General features: G+C 43.7%; 1 protein-coding gene across 1 annotated transcript in view; it reads left to right on the forward strand.

Moving 5' to 3' along the window:
* The first annotated feature begins 208 nt into the window (after positions 1-208).
* The window catches only part of foxo6b (forkhead box O6 b), a 40,616-nt gene continuing 28,290 nt past the window's right edge, over positions 209-12,534 (forward strand). The window contains exon 1 of the mRNA XM_085446036.1: positions 209-1,509. Coding sequence (XP_085302162.1) covers positions 1,012-1,509 — 498 coding nt within the window. The 5' untranslated portion in view covers positions 209-1,011. The remainder of the gene's footprint in view (positions 1,510-12,534) is intronic.

A 12,534-nucleotide genomic window follows, 5' to 3' on the forward strand; every position in this document is an offset into this window, starting at 1 on the left:
ACACACACACACACGCGCGCGCGCACACGCACACACACACGCACACACGCGCACACGCACACGCACACGCGCGCGCACACACACACGCACACACACGCACACGCGCGCACACACACACGCACACACACACACACACACACACACACACTCCTCCCTCTCTGGAAACCTGTTCTAGAGGGAGTGACTTGATCCAGGCGGCGTCCAATTATATGGAAGCAGCACTTATTCCACTTTATTCCAGGCTACAGTTGAGTGGCTTGGAGCCTTCAGAGACACACAGACTTGTAGAATAAAGGCAGAGCAACAGACAGAGAGACGGTACCCATGTGACACGTGCACGGAAAGCTGAAGACAAAGGTAGAAACCACACCGAGTCAGGTTGCGCGGAGAGGAGGCAGAGGATGCTCCCAAACAAACCCACGAGAGGCTTCTTTTTTTCTCTCATCTGGAAATTTACGGCTTCACATGAATGATTCATGAGAGCCTGTTTTGATTTCTAAAGGAGTAAATAGGCTCTGTTTCACTGGCCAACCTGCCAAAACGCGCCAGCAGAGCTGGGATCAGAGCCTGGAGAAAAATCTGAAGTCAATTAATTTGGGGGGAGTTTGATAAGAATTCTGGACCTCGTCTGTCAAGGATCAACTGTTGCTGCAGCCGGAGCGCGAACAGAGACATTCTCCAAGTGTGTCTGGCTTTTTTACTGGATGTTTGACCGTCACTCGGTTGTGCATGCAGCCACACAGCCAGTGTTGTGCAATTAACATGGAAGAGAGACTGATACTGCTTTTGATGCCTTGGATACACCTTCATCTGTCCTGATGTGATGCCACATTGTTGCGCTGAGGAGAATGATAATATGCCACACAGCTGCTGATAATCCCTGTGTGTGAAACTGTACAAATACATCTTTTTACCCCCGTTTGGACAGTTTCACTCACTGTCACGTCAACACTGACACGCGTTTTGTTACTGTGACCTTGCCCGGTTTTGACATCTATTCAGCGGGAGATCATGCTGATGATGATGGAGAACAGCGGCGTGGATGTGCATCAGGTTGACATCGATTCGGAATTTGAGCCTCACGCTCGGCCGCCGTCGTGCACCTGGCCGCTGCCGTGTCCGGAAGACTTCCCCGGGGGAGAGGAGGCGAGCCGAGGTCTGGCCCTGGCGGCAGTCAAAGTGGAGCAGTACAACGTGCCGGCGTGCCGGGGCGAGAGGAAAGGCGGCGCGCCGGCCGAGATCAAGCATCCGGCCGGCGCCCCGGCTCCGGTCGTGGCCGCTCCCGCCTGCATGTCCGGGGCTGCCCTCGACGTGGCCGGCCAGCTACGCAAAGCCAAGTCCTCCCGACGGAACGCGTGGGGAAACCTGTCGTATGCAGATCTCATCACCCGTGCCATCGAGAGCACCCCGGAGAAGAGGCTCACCCTGTCCCAGATATACGACTGGATGGTTCGCTTTGTTCCTTATTTTAAGGATAAAGGCGACAGCAACAGTTCAGCCGGGTGGAAGGTAGGCCACATGAAAGAATGTTCTGACACCACACAGCAAAGGTTTGAGTGCAATACTAGCCTACACTATGTTTAGCCTCAAGCTGTGTCTGCAGCACACCCCCTTTCCTGCATATCTCAAAGCCACATAATTGACCCTGGTTCCAGCAATTTATGTCAGTGGCGTGTCCTCGTGTCACTCCACAGTACAGTGTGTGAGCAGGGGCAATGAGCGTGGCTGGATAAGGGTTCACTGGGTTCATTGCATTCAGGAATTCCACCGTGTGCAAACAGGAGAAGCCACACGGAGCCCAAACTCCCCTCTTCACGGTTCCTCCCGGGTAGGCGAGCCGTGACGCATTTGCGCTCGTAAGCTTGTATTTCCCCGCGGTCACATCGGGGACATAGTGAGCCTCCTGTCCGATTTCTGTCACCTATGCCGTCGGTTGCGTGACGGGGATAAACCCTTTGGAGCCACCCCGCCCCCTACTATCCATTGCGCGCACGCCGAGTTACGCACAGGCTGTGGGAAAGCATGGCACAAGGAGAGAGGCTTAAAGGGTAACAGTGGGTGTCACAGCAAACAGATGTAACTACAGATTATCATTCAAATTAATACGAGGGTAATCTCAGACTGCTAGCTGTAATCTACTTAAGGTTATCACCTATTCTGTGTTAGGATTACTAGTCTTTTGTTTCCACGCCTCACATGTGGGTTTTTCCTTCGTAGCTACTGTTTGACACCGTTCTCGTTTACAAACCAACAGGAGACTGTCAATAAAGCATCAAAGTGGGCTTCAAGTTACATTAAACACAAAAGTAACGGAACTGCATTTTATCGTAAATAACAAGAACATTTGCATCATTAGAGACCTGATTTGCTCTGTCTCCACTTGTGTTTTATGGTCTCAGTGGGAGTTCCCTCAGTGGGATGCAAGGGTCAGTGCTGCAATTAATGAGCGTTTTAAAAAGTGAAACACACTGTTAACTGTAACAGAACACGGACGAGGCCTCAGGTTCTCCCATCTTTACTCAGGTTCACAGGCGCCGTGAAAACACACAATGTATTTATTAAACATGATGACAGTCTCCACAGAAAGAGTGGGGACTCGCAGTAGACATACAGATATAGCGAGAGCAGAAGTTTATTTTTTAAATCAAAGAGTTCATAATTAAAGCTACAGAGGATGAGACGCACAGACTTTCTTCTGTCATCGTTAAGGCTCTAACTGAAAACTCTCTACGGTGTACACGCTGACTTTATGGTTACAAAATTCTGATGACATCACTATGACATCATCAGAATGATTTCTTTATAAACTTTAAAGCCCTCTCAGAGCTGCATTAATAATATACAACTGAAAAAATTATCCCCATAACAGTCAATTGACAGTCTTGTTTGTAACAGGTGGAGGAGAAATGTGGATGCTTTTTAAAGCCGCGGTTTGTTGCCATGGTGTTTTTGCTTTAGTGGGTCACCCAGAGGATACTGTATCAGGCATGCAGAAGAAGAGGAAACAGGGTCATAGTGGGATTAATCTGTGTGTGACATTTTATCCTATTCTTACAATGTTTTTGTGAGCGTCTTTCTTCTTATTTGACTAACTTTTTCCTTCAAGCTTCAACTCTATACCAGCTGAAAACTGAACATAACCGAGTTGCAGATTAATCCACGTAAAAATGTGAAAGAACAACAACAAAGAAACGTAAACCAATGATAAACAAGACTGGATATGACAGGGTTTAATTCCCTGAGTCTTGTTTTTGTTGCTGACCGGGGGATGCTCAGCGTGATCCCTGGCTGACCTCCACTGAAGCTTTGTTTGGAGGTTTTGATTGGCCGGTGTGGCAAGATAGGTGATTGGTGCAGAGACGGACTCCAAGTCCTGCGTGAAAACAACAACTTGATTCAATCACAATAAGTCTCATCAACAAAAGAGAGTAAGAGAGAGACGTGCACACTGCTTCAATGAAATTTCTAACGCAGTGTGTTTATAGGTATATAATACCTAAAAACGTACGCAGGCACTGACATTTCAGTAGAATATGTGTACACCCTCACACTGAGGGGTTGGGGCTTGTGAGTACATGACTGGCTGGATGAATGGGACGAGTGGGAAGGAAATAAGATCCAATCAAAGTCTTGCTGCTAAAAGAAGTCTTTAAGAGCTGTTGTGTAATCGCGTCTGAGAGCTGCTGCTCAGCCCTGCCACTGGGCTGTGTCTCCATATCTAGGCCAGCAGCTTCCCGTGCACCCTTCAGACAAACACTGTTGAGGCCACAGCAGCCAATCAGATGCTTTCACACACTGCTTGTCTCCAATGATACGTATGTGGATTTCTTTGATTGTTGTCACACACACACACACACACACACACACACACACACACACACACACACACACACACACACACACACACACAGGCAGTGTGTGTGTGGCAGCAGGGTTGAACTGCTGACTATGTATGGATTTCTCTGACTGTGGCTCAGTAATTGTGGTCAAGTGTTTCAGCCATGTTTGTTATTGGCTCTGAGGTGGGAGGCTGTGTTTGGCTGTATGAAGTGAGTTCAGTTCTGTGGGTGGTTTCGGTGCTGCTGGTGGTGACGGGGGAGGGGGGTGCGTTCTCTCTGTCTCACACACACACACACACACACACACACACACACACACACACACACACACACACACACACACACATACTGTTATGTTCATTTCACAAGTGGCTCTGCGTGGGAATGGATGTGCTGAGCTGTGGCCTGTCTGCAGGCTGTACTGCACACAGATTGGGCAGCAGGCAGGCAGGTAGGCAGCAACGATCTGACTCTACCTGAAGGCTTTACGAAGAAGCATGTTAGAGGTTCATTGTGGGTGTATGCCTGTGGTAATCAGACTGCGATAAAATGACATGAACACAAGACAAGCAGCAACTTAATATGTATTAATTTTTGTTTTCTGTCTCTCATGAGAGACTGGTCATGAGAGACTATAGTGTTTCTTTCCGTTGGTATATTCAGCACCAGAACGACTGTAGAGTTTCATTAGTGAACTCAGCTTAGGGGAGGCATATTTTCCCAGCAATCTACACATGAACGCAGATCAAATACGTGTTTAGAACTGATCTGAACCTGATGAGACACTTTTTAAAAATCCTCACAAAGTTTCACCAAAGCCAAGCAGGTTTCACAGAATAACTAGTACTAGGACTAGCTATTTGAAATGGGATGCAGTTATATTTATGCTTTTCATGTTAGAACAAGCTCCAGGTCTTCTGAATTTGGAGTGGCTCTGCTAAACACCTGACGTGATGTAGGGGAAGCATCAGGTTTGTTTACTATACCAGCGTGGTTGAGCACAGGTTGTGTTTCCAGTGTTATGGTCGGGTAAAACAGTACGATGCCGAGGACAGTAACTAATATGTAAATATTACATATATATTACAGCACAATTTGGATTCTGTTTCAGTTTAAGCTCCTCAGTTCGTATCTTTCAGCCTTTGATGAAAATTGGAGATAATGTACTGGAATTTCAGGAGCAGGGCCACGCCTCCAAACACGCTCCTTCCGGGCCTCATCTGTATACGCTCCCCCAGTTCTGCGAGCTGTTCATTCTCGTTTACGTGCCCCTCCCTCTCTCCTTGTTTTCAATTCTTTAACTTCTTCACTTCTATTTAGTACACGGGGATCTGCCAGGCCCGGCAGCCGTCGCCAGTCCCCTTCGAGGCCTTCCCCAAACCGCAGCTCAATTCATGTCCAAGCTTCACCTTTACCTACTAAAACGCTATCAAACTTAAAATGAGGACGTGGGCCCAGCTAGTGAATATGAAGATATAGGTATCTTAGATTTTTGTCACTGGGGACAATTGTAAAGGTGGAGTCGTATCGTTTGGCTCTTTTTATTTACATATGAACAGAATATATTTTTTAGAGAACAAATTCCAACCCATGCCGTCAACACCAAAGCAAAATCTTTTCAGTAAAATGAACACAGTGTTTGATAAAATGAGGCAAACCTGGGTTGCTTTAGACTGTACAGGTGTAACTAATAAAGTAGCTCACGATCATGTCATCCGTCCATATGCAGCATCCTGTCTGAAAGCACGTAGACACGAGGATCATTAGGCAAGGAGGAATTTTACAGCTTATTCCAGTGACCTTCCAGTAACACAGATTAAACTGAAAAACTTTAACACGGTGACTTATGAGAGAACTCACAACAAAAGTATTGATAATGATGTTTTAACTCCTGCAGAGAAGAAAAGAAAGCAAATTACATCCATTGAATCTTTCCTCTGGGCTGCATTTTCACCTGCTGGAAATCAGTTTTAATCCAAAATGATGTCCGCATTAAAACAGTCAAACTGACTTTAGATTAGCTTATCTTCTGTGTCCCTGATTACAGAGAGCAAAACTGAATCTTTATTGCTAATCTGGATCATAAAGCACTTGCTGTATTACTGCCCGGGCTGAGGAACGTCACCGTGTTCTGCTGAGAATCCACTTGTGGGTGATAGAGAAGGACAACAAGGTGATGAGATGAGAAAGAGAAAGCAGAAAAGAGAGAAGAACAAGTATTATTTGTCTTGCCAATAAAGCCTTTTTTGAACTGGATTCCATATTGAGTGGGAGAGGAAGAGAGAGGTGGAAAGAGAAGAGATAGAGCGAGTGCGTGAGTGGTGCTGATGGCCCCTGCTGCTGAGCACATTGATAGCAGCCTTAATGCCTGTGATGCTCCAGTGCCAGCCCAGACAGAGGGGAATTGGTTGGAGATGGTGAAACAAGCTTAGAGGGTTCCCCGTGCCAGCCGGCCTGGCGCTAGCTCAACAGAAAGCCCTCTGCACCACTACACAGTTATTGTTATTATCACAAAGGCATAGCAGAAGGAGAGGCAGCTCTGGAGTTGGCAGGCCTGGGGCTGGGTTAACTGGGGGCGTGGAACGAGAAGAGGAATTTGGAAGGCGAGGGGGGTTGGTGGTTGAGTCTGAGACTGTGGTAAACTCATCTGATCAGTCTTGTGAATGGAGAGAAAACAGTTGGGAAGAGCTGGTGAGGGCCTGAATGGGAAGGAGGCTGATTTTGGTCCAAAGGGATCAGTTGCCTTGTCAGTTTCTACAAAAGGCATCTGAGTAGATATCGCTTCAATCTGGAGAAGGACTGGGATGTAAACAAGGGATGCACCAGCAGTGGAGGCGGGGTGTTCACTGCCTAAATGAGTCATAGTGGTTGGAATAGCACATAATATTCTTGCTCTCAGCCCTCACACTTCAATCAGCTGGAATAAATTGTTAAGGAACTGTCTTCAGACAGAAATTCCAGAGAGAAAACAGAGTCCAGACACAGAACAGTCAGTGAGGCAGGCGGATCTTGGGAATCGTGCCTGGTGGTGTCGTAAAATGCCGACCCAGTACACATTCCCTGTGTTGTCTACCAGACCTTCAAAATGTTCCAGTTTCTGGCTCAGATGATGAGCAGAGGCCTCGCCAGACAACAGTCCGATAACAGCAGCGTGTAAAGTCGGGGCGTTACTAACAATACCTTAGAAGATTTCCCCAAGAGATTTTACTCACTTTAGCTACTTTCATCAATGCTGCTGCATTTTTGAAATGTGGTTATATATCATCATCTGCTGCTGCAGGCAGCCATTGTTTTCAGTTCACGTGTTGTTACGATTGTTCTGACCTTTTTCACCTTCCTGCTGGTTTCCGTTGGTTTAATGATACGAGACTCAGTCATATAACTTACACATGTGCCTCATGCAAAGCTTCTCTTGCATGATAGCAGTAAGGTTTAGCTTTGTAAAGCCATTTGTTCCACTTGTTATCAAGTCTTGATGACACAGTTAATGCAGGACAGACATTTCAGGTCATCCCATAATTAAAATACATAAAATAACAATAATAATGATGATGGTGACTTGAGTCAATAAAAAAGTTTCATTAACACATCTTCATTTAAATAGATGTAAATGTACCCTGAGTGTTGCTAAGGAAAGTGAGTCCAGTGAAGATCATTCATCTTCACATTTATAATGTCTAGCACTCCAGACAGCCATTAATGTCTATGTATTATCATAAGGACAGCAGCCGTCTGGCTTGATGACCCAATACAAACATGGGTGCTTGGAAAATAAAGCACTGGTTTTTCAATAGCAGAGCAATGGCTGCCTGGGTGGCAGGAAAATCAGAGGAAAATTAAGAACAGGAAAGTGTTTAACTGTTAACTGTTACTCTTTAACTGTTACTCTTTAACTGTTACTCTTTAAATGTTGCTCTTTAAATTTACTCTTTAACTGTTACTCTTTAACTGTTGCTCTTTAAATGTTACTCTTTAACTGTTACTCTTTAACTGTTGCTCTTTAAATGTTACTCTTTAACTGTTACTCTTTAACTGTTGCTCTTTAAATGTTACTCTTTAACTGTTACTCTTTAACTGTTGCTCTTTAAATGTTGCTCTTTAACTGTTACTCTTTAAATGTTGCTCTTTAACTGTTACTCTTTAAATGTTACTCTTTAACTGTTACTCTTTAACTGTTGCTCTTTAAATGTTGCTCTTTAAATGTTACTCTTTAACTGTTACTCTTTAACTGTTGCTCTTTAAATGTTACTCTTTAACTGTTACTCTTTAACTGTTGCTCTTTAAATGTTGCTCTTTAACTGTTGCTCTTTAAATGTTGCTCTTTAACTGTTACTCTTTAAATGTTGCTCTTTAACTGTTGCTCTTTAAATGTTGCTCTTTAACTGTTACTCTTTAAATGTTGCTCTTTAAATGTTACTCTTTAACTGTTGCTCTTTAAATGTTGCTCTTTAACTGTTGCTCTTTAAATTTACTCTTTAACTGTTACTCTTTAAATGTTGCTCTTTAAATGTTACTCTTTAAATGTTACTCCTCCTGCATGAATCAAATGTTCAGATACAGAAGGAGATCTGGAGCTGGATCAGTTTGTGACATTTTCTTGCAAACATCGAGACAATGTGCCTGATTTACTAACACATGTGTGGGGGAAAAAAAATAGTTCCCACGTAGAATCACTGTCAGATTTATCAGATGCTGAATAATTTTGTTCTTTTGCGGTTGATGATAATTTAAGAGAGAAGGCTACACCAACTACACTAAAGCAAAAACTGAAAATATCACACTGGAGAAACTTAAATAACAGTGTTGGAGGTCCACGGAGGAAACCAGGAGAGGGGCCACTTTCCAAAATATTTGATTGATCATTTTAAATAAAAAAATAAAAAATCACCATGGCTAAAGGAAAAAAAAAATCTGAATCACAGTATGAAAAATGACAAAGAGACTACAAGAAAAGAAGAAAACAAAGAAACCCTCCTCATCCTCCAGCATCTGTGGGACAGTGGAGACAACACGCAGGACTTTTAATAAAAGATCAAATAATTCAAGATAACACAAGAAATAGTGGAATATATTTAGTATTAAATATAGTATTTGTTTTTATATTTTTACATGTTATATAATCGTTTTGATTTTTAAATTGTTTTAGGTTCTGATTCCAGGCACGTGTCTCACGATGCTTAGACAGCTGTAAACAATCAGCACAAAGCAATAATAAGTATAATTAGTAGTAGTAATATTCATATTAAAGATGTATTTCAATTTTCAGCCAGGGCTTCATTTGGTCATCAGGACTTCAAATTTTTGGAATTTCTAATTTTCATACAAATCAATTAAGGTAAGAAAATGTTGGCAAACCGCTGATGTGTGATCCATACACAGATCTGTGTATATGCACTGCGACCAATGTTCCTCCGTTTATTACAAAATGACATTTTTCTTTTTTGAAATGTGACATGAAGAGCTCTGTATTAAGGCGCTAAAACACCCACAGCTGTATGAAAACGGCAGGAAATTTCCAGCCAGTCTGTGAATTATCCCATAATGACGTTAAAAACTAAAACCAGTTGTAGGTTTACCATCATAGCGAAACATAATACAGGGTGCTAGTGTGCAGTCAGTCCATCAGTTCACAGCAGCATCAAACTGATTACGATCCCACTGGAATCACCGAGAAAACGTTCTAATGTAATCATGCATCTGAAATTGAACTAAATTTTAATGTGATTAATGAGAGAGTTGCCTCATAAAGTATTCACCCCAACTTTCTGCATATTGTACTCATTATACTATGCATCAATTTTAATAAATCATTATGCACTCAGTTTATAAGAGCTTTTGATGCCTCATAATGCCTTATGAGGACCACTCCAAGTAATGTGTTGCCCTTATTTTCTTTGCAAATGGGATTAGTTTGGAGTTCCTGCACATGCCGAAATGGATTTAATAGAGGTTTGTATGGATCTGAAGATTCTGTGTGTGTACATGTGTGCATCTGCTGTTGTTGTGGTGTGGCTGGGGCTGATGGGAGTCCAGGTCCAGGGGGTACAGCTCTAGTTAATAATTCAGATGAGGCTCATTATCAAGGCAGCACAGATCTCTCTCTGATTCCACCTTAATTGCAGGCAGGATGTGCCTCTCAGACACTCTCAAAGTCACTCCCCCTCCTGTCTGCAGTACCACACGCACGCCGACAGACCTCCACTGGTTCTCTTCCAGACCTCCCAGTTGCAGCAGGTCTCCTCAGTGGGATCAGACCTGGATTTCTGCATAATCACATGAACGTACATTTGGAGATGAGCAGATAAGTTGTGCTCTCGCCTTTGTTCTGTCACAGAGCATCGACTCAGAGACCGGTCGTGCGCTCCTGTTATGAGTCAGTTACATTTTTAATCAGATCTTCGTGAAGGCTTTCTCCTGTTCGAGGGCTCGGCAAACTGAGATTGATGGGAGGTAATCAGTCGGGGGACAGCGGGCTTGTGATTAATGCTTCTGGAGAGTGGAGCTCTCAGCACCACACTGGAGAACTTGGATCACAGCGTCTCCACCACAAATTTCCAGAAGCGCTGAAGAATTTCTGTTCTACCTGCATGTCAGCCCAGTCCCACAGAGCACATTTGGACTGGTTCTTATATACTGTACCTCAGAGTGCCTCGTTCACCCATACAAGCGCTTTCTATCTACATTCACACATCAATGGATGCAACCGAGAGCAACTTGGGGTCAATATCTTGCCCAATGATATTTGGCATGTAGACCAGAGCAGCTGGGGATCCAACCAGCAACCTTCCCATTAGTAGATGGCCTGCTACAGCCACAGTGAGAAGTTGGGTATTGGGTTAGGGCAGGGGTGTGTCCTGCAGCACACCAGCCCTCAAGGCCTGGAGTTGGACACCCCTGGGTTAGGGTAAGAGAATATGTATGTGTAGATCCCAGGTGGATGACAATTTCCCAACATATGTATTTGTGACTGTTTCTCATTTAACTATTGTCATAGATTTCTCCTTTCCCTAACTGCACAAAGAAAGGAGGGAAAAACCTTTTCCCACATGTAAACTGAGTATCTTGTATGGACCGGGCAGCAGAAGGCCCTTGTCTTGGCTTCTGTAACTGAACCTGGAGCATGACGGCACTGCGCCCGTTTGCTGGCGTGGAAGGAGCAAGCCAGGAGGACTTATGGGAAATCAGAAAACTACCAATTCAAAAATGGCTGAAAATTCAACAAGTTATAATAATTACATTTAGGACAGAGCTCCCAGGTCTGAAACATAGCTGCACTGAAACACAACATTTTATGTAGATGTTCTGAAAACAAGCTAAAAAACCAAAATCCGCACTCATTACCTGTTTATCGTTGGACACAGAAACTAAAGACTGGCCTTTAAATTCAAAAATGTAGCGCAACATATGCCCTTCTTAATAGGTGTACTGACAGAAATTGGCTAAAACGCAGGCTGAATTAGAGAACGTATGCTGTGTGAAAATACTGAAATTATTGCAGTGACTTTTATAAAAGCTTGCAATAGTTAGCAGAATTATGAGTTTAAACATGCCTACTATCTTCCTAAAGAACTGCACTCACTATTAGTTCGGAAGGTTTCTGGTTCGAGCCCCGGCTCGGACAGTCTCGGTCGTTGTGTCCTTGGGCAAGACACTTCACCCCCGTTGCCTACTGGTGGTGGTCAGAGGGCCCGGTGGCGCCAGTGTCCGGCAGCCTCGCCTCTGTCAGTGCGCCCCAGGGTGGCTGTGGCTATAATGTAGCTGCCATCATGTGTGTGTGAATGTGTGGATGACTGGTTGTGTAAAGCGCTGTTATTAATGCAACTCAAATCCAGAACATTTGCTGAGTGCGGCGTCTTTTTGTCGTTGTTGACTAAACCAGAAGAAGTCGTTTCCCACACGTGTTTCATGTTTTTAAAGTAGGGACAAACTGGCAGTGCAGCTTTTCAGGCTGGAGAAACTGGTGAACTGATCAAACCAAGTCCCCCATCAAACCCATCAGAGGTGAACAACCATTGGCTGTGAGTCATTTCTGGACTTGGTTGGAAAAGAATTCCAAAATGAAAGTCGTGCCGTCATCGGAGTAGTTCCCTACTACTACATACTTCTTGAATGTTGCATGAATGCCATTTTAGACTTTTGAACAAGACGTGATAGAGCTGAAAATAGTAACAATTTTGAAATCATTAAGGATCATCAGAGCCATTTGTAACCATCCTCAGGTGTTGAAGGCTGTTTAGTTCAAAGATATATATTTAACTCTGACCTAAAGTAGGTGAGAGACCAGTAGGGCAATTCATCCAGCCATGTTTCTATCATGATTAAATAAAAGACTATAAGATAAATACTATTGTTTAAAAAAAAAAATCTAAACTGCTTTGTTCAGAAAACCTAAAAAAGTCTCTCCAAAATGCCACGGCCGATGGTGTAACGTGGTCTCTGCACTGTAGGAACTCGGTTTAGGAAGAAGAAACACATTTGTACTGACGGATGATGAAAAGTCTGACATTTGTGAGGCAGATTCACGCCTGCCATAGTTACAGAACAGCAGAGTAAAAAGCTCCACTCTGTCATTTTACTGTACTATCACTCACCCGTGATAATTATTGTTCTCAGTGTAGTTTAGTCACAGCGAGGTGATGTTCACCATCAATCAACTCACTTTCATTTGCAGGCAATTGAATCCATTTTCATTAAA

Source organism: Copadichromis virginalis, linkage group LG22, assembly GCF_057382275.1.
Source record: "Copadichromis virginalis isolate Kocher_CV1m ecotype Utaka linkage group LG22, C_Virginalis_male_GT1.1, whole genome shotgun sequence".
Taxonomy (NCBI): domain Eukaryota; kingdom Metazoa; phylum Chordata; class Actinopteri; order Cichliformes; family Cichlidae; genus Copadichromis; species Copadichromis virginalis.